Raw genomic sequence first — 20405 nt, 5'->3', positions numbered from 1 at the left:
ACAAAAAAAGAGACACCTTTAAGAAAGGTATCATATGAGGATGGTAATATGACCTTATTAACAAGGAAGCCATCGTTTGTTTCTCATCACGCGCAGCATTAAACAAATGTGTGTTTCTTAATGGCCATCTAATGAGTGCTTCATTGCAATTGTGCTCTGGCTTCCAAGCAGGCTGGACACTGGACAAACAGTGGTACTCAGGACCCATCCACCTTGATCCATTCCCATTCCATGTCTCAAAATGCACCCCGAGATGCCAGATAACCAAAATGAATGCTTCCCCATCACATGGAATGAATGGACACCCAAAATTTTGGTCATGGGAGAAGCACTTCTCCACAAAAAGATCTTTTACATATCCCATCGTATCACCCCCTTGGCCAGCCCAAAGCAAACTCACTGTCTAAGCAGACATGAGCCCATGATGGGAATGAAGACCGTGTGTTTTGGGCACACAGTTCACACATTTGATTGAGTCTTGGAGCAGCTTCTAGGCCCCACAAAAGAGAATGTTAGGAAGACAAATCTCTGAGATCTGAAGGACTGAAGATGATAATGGATGAGGGGGATTACATGTGCTTTATGGAGAATGGGAGCATATGAGTTCTTATTGGACTGCATCAAACGGGATTTTGTCACAGCTGTCACGTGTAATCAAACTATAACCAGTACCAATTTCTCTAAAGATATTCATGGGAGGTGTCCTGTGAGGACAGATACTCAACCTCATCTGATTGCTGGCAAATATTAGGGAATGGACTGTGATGCTAAGATCAGAACAATAAGACAATGTGACTATAGGAAAGTTGCAAAAATCTCAGGCAAGGTACCTCAAATCATGTGGAGCTTCACGATCTCTCTTAACATCCTCTTGATGTTCATTCCCACTGCTGAGATTTCATTCCAAATTCATAATAAAAGAGAGCTGTAAACAAAATTTGCCAGAACTGCTTGCAAGCCTATGTCATCAGCACACAGGTTTTGCATAGCAGAGAAGTAATGGCAGAATTGGCCGCTATGATCCTCTCTTTTTGTCACTACAGCAGAACTTCATTTGTGCGGTGCTGAGCAGTGATTTCCCAGCAGTCTCACTATCAGCACTCAAGTCAGCTCAGAAGGAGATGCAGAAAGTATTTTCTTCAGCACAGAAGTTGAGATCTATTGGAAGAGAAGTGAGAGTAAATTTCATCAATTTTTTTTTTTTAAAAAGGGTAGAAATGCACCATTCAGGAAAGTGCTGTCTTTGTTATAAGGTCAAGAGTAAGAAAGTTCCCCCAGTTCTGACAAGAGTATAGAGCTTGCTCTGATTTTTAGTGATTGCATTACTTGGTTTCTCAAGGTTGTCCTACACCTGGAGTGCCTCAGTGCCCAGATGCTGCAGTGGTGTGATGAGAAGCTCTGAGGGCAGCTTCCACTAGGCCCGCCAAGCATTAGTGGTTTGTGTTGCCTATGGCCTACCCTCCTACTCCCAGTGATACCATGAAGAAAGAAATGCCATCTTTTCTTTTTAAATACTTGGCTTTTTAACAACTGGGAAATCCAGCTGAAATTAAAAGATAATACAACAAAGATTCCATTCTGTATGAGTGAGAGCCTGTAACACAGTCAGTGAAGTTGTCTGCCTTCAGTCCCTATGATACTGGGATTTAATAGCAAAGAGATCTAGAGAACTAAAAAAACCAGTGCCTCCTGCAGCAAAGCAGACAGCTCCAGCAACATATGCAGCTTTTCTCACCTCTGGGCTGTATAGCCCACATCTTTCAGAGACCAGATGGTAGGAGTCAGTTCTGTGGGGCTGCAATGATACACGCATGACAAACAAGTAGTGCTTTGGTTATGAGGGAAAGATGCCCTAATACATAACAAAACAAACAGGAGGCTTTCTTTCCTAGACACCAAAGTTGCTTATGTATGTAGCTGGGCATTCTGGATCAAGCTGCTCTGCCAAATGTACATTATTTTCAGCTGTGAACACAGCTACATGTTCTGTAGTTATGAAAATAAGAACACTTTTCCTACCTTTATCTTTGCCCATGTTAAAAAGAATCAAAAAATTCTTTCACTACCACTACCCTTACATTTATTTATTTATTATTCAAATAATAAATTAATTTTGTAATCTTTGCTGTCCTATAGAAATATTTTTTCTCTGCAGTGTAACAAGGGATATGCCTCTCTAGCAGGCGGTGCTTTACATGGAGTAAATAATTTACTGGTGCTGGCAATCATTCACCCAGCTATCAGAGGAAACCAAGCAGCACTGAGAGAAGGTCAGGGATCAGCTCCAGCCCAGACAGGTATGGCTGCGCTCTCACAGGCTTTGAAATACGCCAGCGGGAATCTGCAGGCTGGTTGCCAAGAGACCATTTGGGGTGAGGGGAGGGGAGTGGGACACATAGTGGGTCTCACAGTGCCAAGGACATCCCTCTTCCCAGTAGAGTCCCCTCAGGGATGCGGTACCTTTCCTTTATCCATTTTTCCTGGCTGCTTTTTTTCTAGTCTGTTTACCTCTCAGATTAAAAAAACAAACAAACAACAAAACAAAACGTAACAGAAAAAGAAGCGTCCACAGACTATCTGTTGTCTAAATCAAATTTTTTGTAATTCATGGGTGTTGTCCTTCAACAGCGTCTTACACTCACTTTCCTTCATGTCCAGGTGCCCCAATTCTACCTAATCTCTCTTCAGGCATCACAGCCACCTAATTAACATCACCTAAACAGGGTAGTCATTCAACCCATAAAACAGGATAGGCATGGGATGTACTTTGTATAACCCACAACAACCACTCCATCAGTGTTTCCAGATCTAACTTCAATTTCCTCAGGTGTGCTCAAAAGCTGCCATTATGTGAATTTATAAGAAATCAATTTTTCTGACCAGCTCTTGTCAGTAGCCCTTAACTGAACTCAGTTTACATTACAGACTCCTCTGGGGCTGGCATAGATGAAATAAGCTGGCTCTCTGCAACTGATGTAGTGTGGAGCCTACTTCAAAAGCCTTGTGGAAATACTAGGGCAACAATGTGGCCTGCAGAAGTATGACTAACCTTTTCTCATGCCTGCAAGGGACAACTTGTGTGACTCCATCAGCCTGAAATGACCTAAAATCTTAGAAATAAGAGGGTAGTAAAGAGTCTTCCTTCTGTGCATGTGGTTCCTAAGGTTGCCATACAGTTGTAAAGGTGCACATGTGTTTGCTGTCTGCAGTTTTCTACACTTAGATTGTGCAAAGGTCTCTCTGATGCCCTGAAGTTGCACTGGGTGAAATTTCTCAAGTAAAGGAAATGGCAGAATCCCAGGTGGCATGGATTTTACCCCAAAGCTCCCTAAAGGCCTCAGGCTCACTTAGATCATACCCACAGAATAATGAGGGTCTCAAGACAACTAAATTCTTTTCCTCCTTTGCTTCATCTTCACATTTGCATTTTCAAAATATAAGAAAAGAAAGCAGCAAATAAAGAGCTGTGTCATCCTTGTCCTCCTTATTGATTTCAATTGTGTTCATAAGCCCTTCTCCAAGGTTGCAAACTTGCCATCTTCATGCATGATGCTACAAAATGCTAGCAATTGCCTGGCTAACACCAGACTATTCCTGTAGGAATAGGAGCTTGGTGCAACGTGTGAACATTTTTTCCTAATGTTGCTATTACTTGAACCACTGCTCCAAGAAAACCCAAGGTACAGTATGTACTTATGCTTGAGGGGCCAGAGGGTTTCACTGGCTTTTAACTTTGTTTTCATTTAAGATAAACTTCTGTTTATTTAAGAACGGGAAAGATTTATTAATTCTTGCCGAGCAGCATGCTTGTGTTTATTCTGACGTTTGTACTCATATCTGATAAATCAAGAGATGTGGCTTGGAAAATGCCAGATTTGTGCAATATCAGATGCAAAGCTGGAAATTTTTTTTCAGTTAAACTCCCCTTGAGTTTCTTCTGCTCTGACACCGTTTTATTCAAGCGCAGCGCCGCGGGAATCTGGAGACAGCGGGGCGGGGCTGGGGCCGGAGGCGCCGCTGCCGCCAGGGGGCAGGAGACAGCTGGGAAAGCTGGGATAGGGAATGGGATCCAGGCATGGAGACAGCTGGGGAAAGCTGGGATAGGGAATGGGATCCAGGCATGGAGACACCTGGGGAAAGCTGCGATAGGGAATGGGATCCAGGCATGGAGACACCTGGGGAAAGCTGCGATAGGGAATGGGATCCAGGCATGGAGACACCTGGGGAAAGCTGCGATAGGGAATGGGATCCAGGCATGGAGACACCTGGGGAAAGCTGGGATAGGGAATGGGATCCAGGCATGGAGACAGCTGGGAAAGCTGGGATAGGGAATGGGATCCAGGCATGGAGACAGCTGGGAAAGCTGGGATAGGGAATGGGATCCAGGCATGGAGACAGCTGGGAAAGCTGGGATAGGGAATGGGATCCAGGCATGGAGACAGCTGGGGAAAGCTGGGATAGGGAATGGGATCCAGGCATGGAGACAGCTGGGAAAGCTGCGACAGGGAATGGGATCCAGGCATGGAGACACCTGTGGAAAGCTGGGATAGGGAATGGGATCCAGGCATGAAGACACCTGGGGAAAGCTGGGCTAGGGAATGGGATCCAGGCATGGAGACACCTGTGGAAAGCTGCGATAGGAGATGCGATCCAGGGGACAGGGCAGCCTTCTGCCAAAATCCCCACGTCCGCAGAGACGCAGAGACGCAGAGAGATATGTCCGCAGAGGGGCATATCGTGTCCTGGGACCCTCTGCCCAGCACCCCAGAGCCTCCTGAGCAGCTTGGCCGTGCTCAGCAGGGCCCTTTCAACCATCCTTATTTCTGCTTCTCTGGCAACAAGACAGGTAGCCAAGATGGCCAATGGCATCCTGGTATGTATCAGGGATAATGTGGCCAGTAGGACCAGGGCAGGGACTGTCCCCTTGTGCTCGGCACTGGTGAAGCCATGCTTCAAATCCTGTGTTGAGCTGGGCCCCCACAAGAAGGACACAAGTGCTGGAGCAAGTCCAGAGAGGCACATTGAGATTGGTGAAGGGTCTGGAGCAAGTCCTGTGAGGAGCAACTGAGGGAGCTGAGATTGTTCAGCCTGCAGAAAAGGAAGATCAGGGGTCACCATATTGCTCCTTACAAGTCTCTGAAAGAAGAGTGTAGCCAGGTGGGGGTTGGCCTTTTCTCCCAGGCAACAAGTGACAGGACAAGAGGAAAAGTCCTCAAGTTGCATCAGGGGAGGTTTAGATTGGCTATTAGGAAAAACAATTCTTCATGGAAAGGGTTGTCAAACATTCGAACACGATACTCAGGAAAGTGATTGAGTCACCAACCCTGGAGGTATTCAAAAGGTATATAGTTATGGCACTTGGGGAAATGGTTTATTGGTGGACTTGTCAGTGCTGGGTTAAATGGCTGGACCAAATGCTCATATACATCTTTTCCAACCTAAATGATTGTATAACTCTCTGGCATTTAGGTGCTTATCTCCCCTGAAACTGCAGACCAAGAACCTAAAGTGGAGTTCTCCTCACTCAGGTGTTTTAGACTGAGGCTGAAGTGAAGTGTCTGATTGTCCCACCACAGATGATGGAGGGTAATCGTGGAGTTAGGTCTCATCCAGACACCTGCACCACAGGTGTGTGCAAGGCAGAACCTAGAAATTTTTTGCCTTCCAGAGGGAGTGTGGCATTGCCTTCTATCCATGGATTTGACTTCATTTAGGGAGATGGAAGCTCCTGTACTGCTGTCCATTCTTAGCACTGAGATTTTACATATATATATACATATATACATATATATATATGTATGTGTGTATTTAACTCCATATTTCTGAAAGTTTTTCATTCCAAAACCTCATGGGAAAACTGGCATGATAGATACACAGTTTTTCTTTCCATCAGCATTTACATTTTCTTGCATCAATCTGAATTTTTTGTCTCCATTCCTCCTTCTCTGTAAAAGCCACATGCATCTCAGAGCTGCCCACACAGCATTGTAGAATCACCATTTTTGTTCTTTCCAGCCTCAGTACAATTAGCTCTTGTGAAACAGCATCTTGGTTCCCAGGAGTGACATCAGGAGTTTTTGGGATAAACTTAATCACTACCTGCACATGCAGAAGAAGACAGAGTACGTTTGATTGCACAGCTCTGCATTAAAGTCTCTGTTTAACTTTTATAAATGACTCACCCAATAGATCAGTTCACTGAGGCCTGATTTCTGAGACAGTCTGGTGCTTTAAGCACATACTCAGATGAGGGATCACAACTCTAAATTAGCAGCACATGTGGACATCATGCTGGATTAACACAGCATGCATGAACGTCAATACTTTGAGTTGTTATTTTCAGGGGCAAATCAGGGGTGCTGCTTCTGACGCAATTTCTCCCAAGCCCTGTTCCACCAGGAGCTGCTTCTGTGCTTCTCCCTGGCAATGACCCACTTTGTTCTATTATTAAGAAAAGCAATAGTTTAAATAGTTATAATTCTGAGTTTTCTCTCCCATTGTGCTGGACAGAGAGTGGAAATTTCCATCTATTTGTCCTGCTGCAGACAACTCACCTTCTTCACACTGGTTTGATCACTTGCGAGGTTTAGCTTCCCCTTGCAGAAACCATGCTGTACCTCTAATTTTAAAAGCATGTCTTTCTTGAGCTCCTTGCTGTGACAGACAGAGTTGAGTGCAGGAAGATGAAACAGGATTGTGTAGAACATGGTGTTGTAAAAGCCTAAAAATATGGGAGAAGAAGTAATTTTAAAACTACCCACAGAGTTAACACATACATGACCAAGGGTAAGTATTTGGCGCTGTAAGAAAGGCCTGGGAAATGAAAGAGAGAGAACAGGGAAATGCTGCTTGGCGGGAGAAGTTTCTATTTTGGGGAGGGTTGCAGGGAAGTGTTTTAGTTCATGAAGTCCGACAGTATCTACCTGTCAAGTGTCTATCTGTCAAGTGTTGGTGAGCTTATTTTTTATATATTTTTGTGCATTGTAGTAGCAAATACTGAGGTATAAGCATTGGACCCATGTAGAAAAGAGTGAAGATGAGGAATTTAGTTTAAATGCTGTCATTGATAAAAAGTAAGCATGGAAAGTGTGTGCTTACACAGAAAGAGAGGAATGGTAGGCAGGGGAAAAATACTCTTGTCTTTTTGCTCCTCTCTCTCTCATTTACACATCATACAGTAGATAGCGATTACATTGAAATATAGTCTGTGGTATAGTGTGATCAGCTGGAAAAATGAGACCACAAGAGACTTTCACTCAATAACAGATGGGGTAATAAAACCTGGGACAATAAGGAATATTTGCAGAACAAATGAAAGATCAATTCCCCTTCTGTTGTAGAAGCAAGAAAACAGGCAAGTGTTAAAGAACAATCTAAAAGGCAAAATGATGAGGAAAAGAACATATGGCAAGGATGGAAACTGCTAAATACACACAGAGGAAAATATATGTTTTTAAACTCTCTTTACTGCATGCCTGTTTCTAGTCTTTGCATGCTTTTTTTGTTACCATTTGCAAAAAAAAAATTCTTGGATCTCAATAGTACAAAGCATGAAGAAACTAGGTACAAAATATAGGTTCAGTAAAAGTTAAAAGCACAATAGGCTGAGGAAAAAGGAGTGTTTATCATAGGTGGTCTGAACAAAAATGCTACTAAGATTTTTTTTTTTCCCACACATATTATAGTAAAGGAGATTATGCCATGTTCAGAGAGTGGATGCAATTAGAAATGGGACAGGAATCATCCCTGTGTAGCCACAGACACTATTTTTAGTGTAGTATCTAAACAGTAATGCCCAGTGTGTCCCATACTCCATTCTCCTGGGAATAGAATCACATTAAACATAGAAAGCACTGATAAACTACTCAAATAGTGGAATCTCTTTCAACTACTCAGAGTCTGCTTGTACAGTCTGATGAAGGCCAGGAGGAGGCCAGCATGTGAAATGAAGGACCAATGTAGAAATCCAGCCTAAGAGGGCATCCCCAAGGACAACCAGAGCTTGCTCACTCTCTGTGGGACATACAGGGCCACATACGGTTGGCACTTCAGCAGCCCCAAACAGGGGCCACTGTCTTCAGTGTCCGGGTGAGACAGATGTGGAGAGGTACCCAGATCAGTGCTTGCTGCCATCCCCAGCTTGGCACATTCAGAGCACCCTGGATGTGTGCAGTCGTCCACATCCAGCAGCAACCACTCCAGGGATCCTCTGCGAGAACTTCATTCCAGACTCAGCACTGAGCAGCCTGACTCCCACTGTGAGCAGGAAGGCTGCCTTTAAACATGTGCTGGAACTGCAGACTTCAGGGAGAACACCAGACCTTCTTGTTCCCTCATTCTGTGCCCAGCTCTTTGCTAGGGAGGTCCCACAGAGTTCACTAGGACTGTCCTATATTTTAAAGAAAGATCTGCCAGATAGCTGCCAGTTGCAGGGGTGACAAGGCTGCAGCTCATACATGGGCACTGCCCACTCATGCAGCAGGATATGCAGCAGAGATGTATAAACCCTCTCTGTGTCCATAGCTGGATCTAGCCTTGTGCAATTCTTTGCAAGATCAAATGTATAACTGAACAGAAATGAGGTCAAGATCCTGGATTTAGAAGTAAAACCTTTTGTTTTTATGTTTCTATGTTTGTTCTAAACAAGTATGTATTTTTCTTTAAGCTGCATTTCCTTTTTCTCACGTTAGTATGGAAAAGAAGAAAATGAAATGGAGATGCCCCTAGCTATCTGTCCCTACAGCTCCATTTGAATATATCACAGTGAATATTATCATTCATGGTAAAATGAGACCGACAACATGGAGAGAACAACAACACTGATGCTTATCACCTGGGCTACACTGCAGAAGAGTGTGAGCTGTATTCTCAGCAGAGCTTTTTCTGGGTTATGACTCATGCAGGGCTCTGGTTTTTTGCTGCTCTTCCACCTACTGAGACAAACAAGAGAGCTATAGTAAATAAATAAATAAATAAAGAATCAGCTATTATTATCAACCAGAATTCAATAAATAAATATAATGGCACACATCCTACACGCAGGCACACCAGAATCCTGAATCCAGCATCACACTTGTGTAATGACCTGTGCCTTGCCCCCTCCCACTTTGAAGCTTCAGCTGAAAGCTCTCTTGTTCCAGGTCTTCTTCTCATTTGCAGTCATTTACCTATAAGAGTAGGCCAGCAAAGAAGAGGGGTTTTTGAGGACTCCACAGCCAAGCAAGAGTAGGTGGAGAGGTTGGAAGGAAGAGATGAAAAAACCAGAGGAGGTAAGCAGTAGGGTAATGCAGAAGCAACTTTGGTAGTGGGCGAGAGCTTGCAAACAGAGGCTTTGTCACCCTGTTAAAGACCTTTCCAATGATGTAGGTAGGGCTTGTGATTGTAAGGGTTTCAATTTTCTCTTTTTTAAGGATGGAAGTTACAAGAGTGAACCAGCATTTATCCAAGTTTGGTGGAGAGACCTCTTCTTCATACTCACCATCACAAAGCTGAGCCTGAGATATTTCAGAAGCTGAACTTGGGGTACAAGCAACATTTTACCATCCAGTGACCTTTGACATAGTGAATTAACATAGGAGGTATCTGCATATCTGGAGGGAAGGGGATATGTGCTCTATGAGCCTACTTTGTCTACACTGTATTTCATCTTTTTGCTGGCTTAATGAAGGGGAAAAACCTTGATATAATTGTAAACTCTTGACTACCTGGAAGTAGAGACTGTCTTTATAATATTCATCAAAATAAAAGACATCAGCGTCTGTTTCAGATATCTGTGCACAACCAGACTTGAAGCAATAATAATAATAACAATAACAACGACAATGACAACAACAACAACAGCAGCAATAATAACAACAACAACAATAATAATAATAATAATAATAATAATAATAATAAAAAAAGTGCTCAAGTATGACACATTAGGATAAAATCATGATGCACAGATAAGTAAGTGACTTAATCTTCTATGAGGCTACTTTTATTTGGAACCCTTTAAAAAGCTGCAGTAAATTCATTCTTTTGCCTGAACTGGCATAAGCACCTTAAAACATGGCAACAGTTTTCCACTTTCTTCAGTGTTAGGGTTTGGGGCTTATCTTTTTGAAATATTTAGCAGTTTCCTCCCATCCAGTCATTTTGTGTTATTTTCTCTTTTTTTTTTTGTGGGGGAGGAAGATTTTTTGGTGTTCCTATACTGCAACAGTGAAGCTCTTCCCTCAGGCTGGTTTTATTTTGTGGATGTGTGAAACATTTGGGATCAGATTACATACTGGCAAGTAGGACAATGGCATTGCTGTAATGAGCTGGAGGCTAATTTATAGGCTTTGCAGATGCGAACGCATTACCATGCAAATCATGAGCAGCTCTTGCCTATAAATAACTTACCTTGCCAAGGATTGCTGTCCCAAAAATATAATGAGTATTATAAATTTCAAGCAGGTTTCAGATTTCCACTTCCTTTGTATTCTTGTTTGTGCTTCTCTAAGGAAGCATTTAAAGATAAAACGTACAATGAAGTGTATGGCACAGGCAGTCACAATCTTTGCTGCCCAGTGCTATTTTCACCTTTTGTCAACTGCTACGCCTTCATTTGTTAACAAAACAGCTAGTTAGACTTGTCAGCAGCTTGGAATAATATGTTCCTACATAGTAGTCCTCTGAAAAGGAAGGATGAACTTGGTGAATGCATTGAACATTCACTGAGCAGTTGTGAATGCAATGAACTGTGGCTCAGAAGTTTTCTGTCCACAGCTCTGCCTCAGACATAGCTCTTCCTCAGACCTGGTGTGTGGCCTTTGGTAAATCTTTTAAGCATTCCATTTCATAATTTCTTTAGCTAAGAAATAAGCAACAAAATAGAAAGTTTATTCTACCTGTGTTTCCTGTTCAGGTATTATTTTGGAGTAAAACCTGTCTTTGCTGTCTATCTCTGCAAGGTTGTGTTGGCACACCCTGGGCACACCTGGCAGCAGAAATAACACCAGAAATAACCTCTGAAGTTACAGCTTCAGAAGATATTTAGGAATTAGCTCAAATCCAATGGGTGTAAAAATCTAAGGGTTTTTTGCTGGGTTTTGGTGGTTTGGGGTTTTTTGGTTTTTTGTTGTTTTTTTGTTTGTTTGTTTGTTTGGCTTTGGTTTTGGGTTTGTTGTTTTTTTTTTTTGAAACTTGAAGAGAACCAAATGTGACTTGCTTAATCAAGTAATGAACTCATGCAGAATTGATCTCTCTATGATTTTGCCTGCTTCCTGCCACTCACTACTTCCCCAAAACACTTTTTAAGGACAGAAGATCAGAAAGAGCAAAACTGAAGAATTCCTTAATGTTTCACCAAAAATCCTACCTTGTGGAGGAGAGAATCTCAAAGTATTGCCTCCTCCCCTAAAGAAGTTCTACAGTCAACTTAAAGAGAACCTCATAACTGTTGAATTTTGCTCCTGGTAGAGCTACTAGTTTCTTCTTAAAATCATATTTTTTGAGGTTGATTCCAGTGGAAGAAAAATCCTTCTCAAAGTGGAATAGGCCTGCTGGACACCAAGCTCACTGACAGCTTTGCTTATTTTATGGACATATTACACCAAGCTAAGACTTTGCCATCTGTTCTGACACCAATTGTAAATGGAGAAATCCCACACCAACCAAACAAAAAGAACAAATCACAAGAACATCAAGGATATAAAAGTGATTTAACTGCCTGTATATGCTCCACTAACAATGCAGCTTGCACTGAAGATGTTCTTTCTCATGATTCCGACACAAATCACAAAGAAAACAGTTCACACACAACACGGTAAGTTTTCTGCTAAGCTGGAATTTTCTTGAACCAGACCCGACTCCACTAGAGCATTCAAGTGTATTTATATGAAATTATGTGAGCTTTTTATATAAAGAGTGTCATTAATAACTTTTTATTTTGTTGGCATCTCAGGCAGTAAGGTACAATGTGTTGTGCCCACAGCCTTGAAAATACTACAGTGGCTAACAGCAATTTACAGGAACAGCCTTTAAGAAGCAAGCAAGGAAGGAAAAGAATACAGGAATTGCTGCTGACCTCCTCAGAGGGCATACTCCTCATACTCCTCGAGTGTATGTAAATACACTGAAGCAAACAACAACTGCATGGAATATGGGAATATGGGAGGTATGTTGACCTGTGTATTGGGAAGGGTTATGGTAGCTACAGGATTTGCTTCTGAAGGGAAAGCCTTTCCCTATAGTGCTGGTAGGAAGATGTGTCTTCATTTCATGGCAAATAAGAGCAAGTTAGCTTAAAATACCTTGCACAAGGCTGAATGGAAACAAATGGAACTTCAGGGTTTAATTTTAAAAATTTATTATATTATTATTATTATTTATGTTTTTTATGTTATTTATGTTTTCTACTTCCACAAAGATCAGAAAAGGCACAATAAATTAAATGAACAATTTTCTCATTACTAATTACATGAATTACATAAAATCAATATTGTATCTGTAATATGCATGTCATTTATAAAGTGGGCTAGCATTATAGGTGGCACTACCTCAAGATTACCTGGCAACTGGCACAGTACAATCTCATTCTCACCCACTTTATCAAATACTAACTGGGGCTGAAATCTTCCATCTGGATAGGAGCAGGGGTGATTGCTTTGCATTTCAATCAGATTAGTTTCACCATTTCTAGACAAAAGAGAGCAGATAATGTTTTGCCAATTTTAATACAATCTGATAACCTTTATTTGAGAAGATGTCCCTGTTTGTTGTCATGAAATATTAAAACAAAATGTAAGATTGGCTGTAAGATAAGATGTATCTGGGTTATGCTTTTTGCTGCATGTCAAAAACTTGTCCAAAGGTGTACAAAATTCAGCAGATCAGCTTACACACATTCAGTAAGGTGACTAGTTTTTATCAGTTTTTACAGATAAAATGTGAAAGAGCAGAAGTAAAGGCCTATGGTAGAAAAGCTACTCTCTTTTCATATCAGCAAGACCTAAAATCACAGTTCTTTTGGCTGCAATTGTTTCAATAAAAAATGAGGGAAAAGAGTTGCACAGGACCAATCATGTACTAATGAATCAGAAAGACTTCCAGTAGTACAGAAAGCAAGAGTACTGGTAGGCATTTTTAAGATCAAACCACCAAAATCCATTTGTGCTGTATCCCTAAAAATAGTCTTTGTTCTTTAAAGTACCATCATTTTAATAACCTCCCAAAAATTTCAATCTTTTTTTTCTTTTCTTTCTGCTTGCTCTATGATACACTGAAGATAGGAAGCAGTCCAGTTTGACTTCCAGAAACCAGATGAACCTGTAGCCTTTGGTATTAGATCTATTTTCCCCCAAGGTTTTTCATTTATAGACTGAGTATATTTGATCTGGAAGCTACTGAAATTTAACACAGAACTCCAGAATGCCATTTCTTGAGATCTCTTTTCAAAAAACATTTTGGGAAATGCTATATTTCTGCTTGATATTTCATTTGATGCAAGAGAAGTTTTCAAAAATTATACATTTGGATAGTGGTGCTCTCCCTCAGGTCCACAAGGCTGGGTGCTTGTGACTACTTCTGTAATAAGAGCCTTTGTGTAGTTCAATATCACTTAGCATTGGAATTTCAGATCATGACTTAGAGGAAATTACTGTCTACTCCCAGCAAGGAGGAAGGTGAATGCTCTACTCCCTCTGATTATATCTCCAGAAAGTACATGCCAATAACAGCTTGAGCATTGATTTCATGTTGATTAATACTAGTAGGGAAATATAAAAGGACAACACTCAACATACAAGTTCATCAATCAGTTTATAGCAAACTGGTCTCTTGAAGAACATTCCAAGAAAGCTTCCAAGCATGTGACTATACCACAGGTCTGCTTACAGGTCAACTTTACTGCTAATATGCAATTTAAGTGTCAAATTCAGGAAACCAGTCCTGTGCCCACTTGGATGATAGAGGGAGATGTTTAAGTAACTGATAGTCTTTTCCAACCTAATTGATTCCATGATTCTGTGACAGTTTTGAGATGAAAAGCAGTGTTGGCAGACACAAGAGAAAATGAGGTGTAAAAGACCCTTACACCCTTTGGAAGAGCTTTTGGACTTACTTCCCTTGAAAGAAGTTCCCACTTGTTATTGCGAGGAAAAGACGTAATAAATAGGAAGTAAACTATGATCTGAAGCTAACTATCTCAGTTCAGAACATTTTATCTTTTAAATCTTTTAAATTGGTCTTTAAAGCTGGAAGAATAAGAAGCATTGACTAAGAGAGTCAAACCATATCTCAGAGAGCTTCAGAGTAGCATGGAGAAGAAGGAGATTTTTTTCTTCTGTTTATACTGAGTATTATATGACTGCATAAAAAGAAGGCTCTGAATTGAATTTTGACACTACTGCATAGTAAACCTGAGAGCAATGCCCTGAAACCAGGGAATTAATTTCAGGTTGATCTATCTGTGGCAGAACAGAATCTACATATTAACACTATTAAACATCTATTTAACCTGTCCCTTTGTGTTTCTCTTTACTTTGCATCATACTTAACAAATTCAGGGATTTGTCAGGGAGTGGTCTTAAAATTTACTTAAAATTTACGTAAAATTTACTTAAAATTTACTTAAAATTTGTAATAGTGGCAGGAAAATCTATTTATCTATCTCAGAAAGAGCATATTAGATTGAAAACTCATATAATATCTAGCTTTTCTAGGAGTATTTCTAGTACTTCAACTCATGTACTTATATGCTTAACACTAAACAGGCAGGCAAATCACAATTCATTTTCTGGCCCAGAGAGATGTGTTTAAATTAGACCTTGCTGACCTTTCTAGACTTTGTAAAGCAAGCCTCTGACAGCTGCAGATGCATCGCTGTCCTTGTTTCCTCATAATGAGGAAAGGCCACAACAGATTTCAAAGCAGGTTATGAATACAAATATATATAATACATCTATAACTTTCAGTGACCTACATTTCATACAGCTACATGACAAGTTACCAGCTCAGTCACTTTTCAGAGACAATTCCAGAGAGTTTAGGTTTGTCCGTTTTGTGTATTCCAGGTATATGATGGCCAGATGATACAATCCTTTTGTGTTCAGCTCTTGAACAGACTGCACTTTTAAGCTTTCTTTCCACAGATTAATACTAGAGGAATCCTCTGGATTAGGGAAGAAAAGTGGGACACAAGGAATCCTCTGAAGTTTGGTTTTCTGGCTGAGCTGAAACACTTATGATATTAAGGTTAATTCCAGTTACTTGTCATTTTCTTGCTCCTTGAAGCCTTTTCAGTGGAGTCTGATGGAAGCAAGAGAACTTTCATAGTTTAAATCTTCAAGCTGCCTTTTTCCATGTACTCACTCTTCTTCAAAACTCTTGTATTTCAGGGTAGAGAAGAACTAGAATTAGTACAGAGAAGGGCAGTCAGAATGACCAAAGATCATTTAGGGAGAAAAATTAAATAGAATAGTCCACTGTAGACTGGAATAAAAACAGCTGAGGGAGAGAACATGTTCAATGCATAAAGAACCATGGATGATGGGGAGAAAATAGGGGATGCTTATGCAGTGTTTCTCAAAGCATAAAAGGTAGGTAGTTTCAAAAACCTAAGCAAAAAGAAGATAAAACTGGTCCAAAAAGAATTTTATTTTCTTTGCACACAGCTTGGCTGTGGAACTCACTGCCAGAGATTGGTTGTGCAGGTCAAAAGCACAAAAAAGTTCAAAAGGAATTAGGTACATTCCCAAAAGAAAAATCTGCCAGGTATTATTTATGAAGATAAAACCACTGTCTCAGGAAGTGCCTAGTCTGCAATTTAACAGAAGCTGGGAGAGTTTAGCATAGGAAAGGGCACTACACTTTTTCTGCCCTTTCTTTAAGAATGCCCAACTAACTTCTGCCACAAATAAAACTAGGTAAAAACAACATTGATGTGGCCCAGAATAGCTGTTCTGTGTTCCTAATGCCTTCTTCAACAGCCTTGGCAACTCTGCAGGGATGAAAAGATTATGATAAATTGAAGACAGTTATGGTGATTTTTGGTTTTTGTCTGTCTCTGCAGAAAATATATCTTCAATGAAGTCAGAAAGCCCTGTCTCATATTTTTACCCTGGCATGCATTTGAGGATTTTACATTTGCTTCAACTGTTCTTCACAGAATAAATGCTGTGAAGCTGTACTGAAAAGACAGTTCTGAAAATATGCTGGCTTTATTTACAGCTACCACTCCAGAGGCTTTTTCTCCCTAACTCTGTAATCCTGCACTGAGCAGCACTGGTGCTTAATGTGCTTTACCTTGCTCAGAAAGGTCATACTTTGAAGGGTGCAGAAAGCAACAACAGTTCAGGAAAGACTTCACTGTGTCCTCAGCTCTAGCCTCTGGTAACTCACTGTGCAATCAGGCAAACAATGACAGATGCCACCCTACCATTAGTCGTGTGCTTACAGTCTAGACAACCAAAACCAAAATCCTGACAAGGATCTTGCTTGTCTGAGTCTTGATGCTCTCTGGGAGAGAGAAGAAAGGGTACATCCATCTGCTATGAGGTGTCACAAAGGTGATGATGAGCCCATGGTCCAGCTACAGCTTCCTTCATTTCAAATTTTTTTAGCAATTTATCCTTCATAAGGGAAGTCATATGTACAGAGCTTCCTGAGCAAAACAGAACCCAAGCTTCTGATTGCTGGTCAGTCCAGTTATAGGGGTGCTTCTGGGAAGAGTAGTTTTGAAAAATCTGGCTAGGCATAATTTTTGAACCATGGGATCAAGTGGTTTTCTTGTCATTAGAGGGAATTTCTTAGCATTTTGTAATTAAATTCGTAAGAAGTTCTCAGGGACACAGTCCATTTCTTTGGCCCAGACTTTCCAGCATCTGCAGTATACAATGAAAGAATATTGTTAAAATGGCCAAAGCACAGGTAATACCTGAGTGATAATGACTAATAAATTATCTATCTGTGATTACCTGGCAGTCTAACATGCCTTTGTCCCATACTTTCCCACTATACTTTTTAATTCTTTCTTATGTTTCCAAAGACTAGAAATACAGGTAGGTGTGTGCACAGGCAGTATGGCTTATGCTACCAGAAAAGATTAAAAATAGGACCACATTGCCTTCCTTGGCTACTAGAAGGCACAGAGACATAGTGGCATGGAGATCTTTGAAGTCAAGCAAATGCTGCTTACCAGCCTGGACAGAGAATTGCACTAACACAGCTCTATTACTCCAGGTATCTTGAGTAGTTTGCTTACACACTCCTTGGCTGTGTTCAGAGCTGTGAATGTATCTGGAGACATAACCAATATTCACACAATGCATAAGATCAGTAGCACTGGCACTGCCAGGTACAAGCTACAAAAGCACACTGCACGTCTGCCGCTGCTTCTTAGTGATATATGTGACCACTGCATCATGCAGATACCAGATCTGTGTAGGAGCCTTCTGACTTCAAGTTGGACCAGGCTTCAGCAGTGCAGAGGATCAAGAGCACTGCCTCCTAGGTAGCCTCTACTGCTGTAGAAGGCTGCTTTGCACAGTCAGGAGAAAGCAAGGAAGATTGATGAGCTGTAAGGATGACCATAGAAAGCTTAATTTTCTCTTCATGGCAGAAGAGAGGAGCCTTCATCACCATAATCCCTGCTCTGTAGCTGGACTTCTAGATATTGTGACATTTTAGGACACTTGCCTTGAAACAGCCTCCAGAGAACACAATTAAATATGACCTCCTCCCTAAGCAAAGCTTATTCATGGGGTGACTTCCAGCATGATATGGTTTCTGTGTATTTATGTGAGCGTATAGACAACAGACTCAAGGACTGATGGACTCCTGTCCATATGGAAATGGAAGGCTTCAAGTGAAAAGTTGCAGCAAGCTGACTCACGGTGTTCTGACATACATGCTTGGGAAGAGTCATCATGGCTTACTCGTTTCTCCTTTGCATAGTCTTACTGGCAGGCCTTAAGATGCTCCAAAGAGGCTGAACTCGACCTTTGTTTGTCACAAGCTGATGACATTGCTACTGAAAGAAAGTGTTTAGCAGCACAGAATCCATTTTGCTTGAACACATTGGACAGCAAGTGAGACACAAATGAATACAGATCTTGGTTCACTGACATCAAGTATCTATGAAAAACACTGTAGTTCTGATGAAGATGCCAGCTGCAAAGGCCTTCCTGTAGAGACTACTGAGAAATTAACCAGTAAGTTCATGACGCATATAGCCAGAAATTATCTGAAATTAAAAATTAATTCAGTTTAATCAGTCATTCCCTGAAAATAATCAATTAATTATTTACTACTTACAGATACATATTTATCTTTTAGTGTTTCAGAGGTCCAAATAAACTCTGGTATGCAATTTCTACATTAAAAATACCTAAGTCACCATCATAGTTCTTTTTGCTGTTTTCCCCCCAGAAAAAACAAAAACAAAGCCTTGGAAAGCCAGAAAACCTCATGCTCATTTCCACTAAGCACAACACAGAATACAAGAGGATGCACATGGGTGGGAAACAATTTATCATCACTTCAATATGAGCCTTAACTAATAGCATCATAGTGCCCTGACAATCCCAGTCACTAGCTATCAGCAGATTTTTGATTCCAAGGAAGGTGGCAGACCACAGTCAGAGATAAGAAACTTTGGGAAACTACTTTCAGTTTCTTAGAGGTTGGTTTATGGCCTGAAATTGAAAGATAAATGATATTTCTGTTAAAGGTTGGGGTTTTTCAGTTTGGGAGTTTTGTTGTTTGATTTTTGGTTGGTTGGTTGCTCTTGTTGGGCTTTTTGTTTGTTTGGTTGGTTTTTTTTAATTCTTAGTATTGTAGCAATAGGCTACACCTTTCCACTTCCAGCAACAGCCTATGCATCTCTACACCATTCTGGCATTATTCTAAATCCTCTTCTTTTCTGACAGGACTTCTACATTCTGGCCTTAAAAGGCAGCTATGGATTATGCATTCATTATATGTCTGAACACAGGATGAGCCCTTGTAAGTATTTGGACAAGGGACAGCCTTTGAAAGCCCAATATCCTGTGGGAAATGCTACGGCTGATTCACCAGGTGCCAATATCCTGCCTGGCAATTCACTATTGGTACTCTTCCAATTAGCAGTAGGAGCCATAACCGCTAACACTGCCAGCTGCTACCTGGAATGCCTTTCTTATCTGCTTTTACTTTTCATTGTCTGCTTATCTTCTTGTCTCTTTTAAGAGAGACTCTGCAAGAAGACGAAGACGTTGTAACACTCAATTAAGCGATGCAGTCTCAAAAAGGGCAAGTAGGATATAAACTAGAGATAAAGCAGGGAAACAGCAAACCGAAGGAGGTAGAAGATTTGGTGGGTAGGAAGAGTTCCGAGTGAGAGGAGGGAGGTCTGAGCTAGTGGAGTGGCTGCTCTTTCTCCTGCAGGCTGGCTTGATGGGGACATTAAGGTGTGCGTTCCTGTGAAGGCACAGACAGGTAGCTTCAGCCGTGACCTGCTGCATTTGCCAGCTATGGAGAAAGGCACAGATCTCACACCCGTTTCAGGGCACACTCTTTTCAGGGCACACCCAGCTCCGGCACTCACGCTGGTGGCCTGGCCTGGCTCCCTGCGGCCGGCCCGGTGCGGGAGGGCCCGCGGCTCCTCAGGGCGCTGCGGGACAGCGGGGCTGCGCTGCGGGACAGCGGGGCAGCGCTGCGGGACAGCGGGGCTGCACGGCGGCAGCACCGCCGGGAGCGGAGCGCCGGGCAGCGGGAACCTGCCCCGCAGGCTCGGGCAGCCCTCGGCGGCAGCCCCGGCCAGAGCTGCGGGGCCCGAGCGCACAGACAGCGCCCGGGGCGGGCAGGCCGCGGCTGCCGGCGCCCCCCGCCCGCCGGTCGCCATGGCGACCCGCCTGCCCGCCTCCCGCGGGGCTGCTGCCGCCGCAGGGCCCGGCTCCGGCGGCGCCGGCTCCGCTCTCCTCCGCCGCTCCTCCAACCCCAGCGCCGGGAAGGGAGTTCCTGCGCTCCCGCGGGCAGGGCCAGGCCCGCCCCAGCCCCGCTGCGCCAGCGGGGCCTGCCCGCGGTGGGAGAGGAGGAGGAGGAGGAGGGACTCCGCAGCGGCAACAACTGACGTGTCCCCGCCATGGAGCTCGGCGTGATTCATCAGCGGCAGCGGGGCGGCTGCGGGGTGCCGCGCTCCGCTCCCGCCTAGGCACCGCCGCGGCGGGGACAGCCCCGGCACCGCTCTGCCACCCTCCTCTCCTCGCCGCCTCTCCTCTTCCCCCGCGGCTAGACGAGGATCCCGGGGGAGGCAAGATGGAAGAAATCCTGCGAAAGCTGCAGAAGGAGGCATCGGGGAGCAAGCACAGGGCCATCAAGGAGAGCTGCACCTGGGCCATCGGTAAGGTGCGGGGGAGCGGAGCGGGGCAGGAGCCGCCGATGGAGAGGTTTTATAACGGAGG

At 42.6% G+C, this 20405-nt stretch overlaps 2 protein-coding genes and 1 long non-coding RNA gene across 18 annotated transcripts in view; 2 read left to right on the top strand and 1 right to left on the bottom strand.

The window, feature by feature from the left end:
• Positions 1–1087: 1087 nt before the first annotated feature.
• On the bottom strand, positions 1088–20296 carry LOC111926790 (uncharacterized). Of its 8 annotated transcripts, none has more exons than XM_086877472.1 (4): positions 19550–20088; positions 8834–8933; positions 6555–6721; positions 1088–1158 (listed from the first exon to the last, which is right to left on the bottom strand). In XM_086877472.1, the coding sequence occupies exons 1-3, from the start codon at positions 20086–20088 to the stop codon at positions 6626–6628; spliced, it is 735 nt and encodes a 244-aa protein (XP_086733598.1). In that variant the 3' UTR covers positions 1088–1158; positions 6555–6625. The 8 variants fall into 8 exon arrangements, with proteins under 8 accessions (XP_086733598.1, XP_086733597.1, XP_086733599.1 ...); XM_086877471.1 differs by lacking the exon at positions 1088–1158 and adding an exon at positions 6025–6099; XM_086877473.1 differs by lacking the exon at positions 1088–1158 and adding an exon at positions 6025–6099 and having other exon boundaries at positions 8834–8930.
• Positions 11290–12781, top strand: LOC111926791 (uncharacterized). Its single transcript, XR_002863188.2, has 2 exons — positions 11290–11791; positions 11930–12781. It is a non-coding gene; the product is annotated as an uncharacterized LOC111926791 (long non-coding RNA).
• The window catches only part of ARFGEF3 (ARFGEF family member 3), an 88860-nt gene continuing 88305 nt past the window's right edge, over positions 19851–20405 (top strand). For 4 of the 9 annotated variants that reach the window (XR_015283301.1, XR_015283300.1, XM_086877463.1 and 1 more), the window contains exon 1: positions 19851–20344. Coding sequence is in view for 6 of the 9 variants with exons in the window: in XM_086877463.1 (XP_086733589.1) it covers positions 20260–20344 (85 nt within the window). In the remaining 3 variants the exon portion in view is untranslated. The remainder of the gene's footprint in view (positions 20345–20405) is intronic. The other 5 variants (XR_015283299.1, XM_086877459.1, XM_086877461.1 and 2 more) reach the window with 4 other exon arrangements.

Source organism: Cyanistes caeruleus, chromosome 2, assembly GCF_971803275.1.
Source record: "Cyanistes caeruleus chromosome 2, bCyaCae1.hap1.1, whole genome shotgun sequence".
In the NCBI taxonomy this organism is placed as follows: Eukaryota; Metazoa; Chordata; class Aves; order Passeriformes; family Paridae; genus Cyanistes; species Cyanistes caeruleus.
The sequence above is the reverse complement of the archived record's forward strand: the minus strand, read 5'-3'. Positions and strand labels throughout refer to the sequence as shown.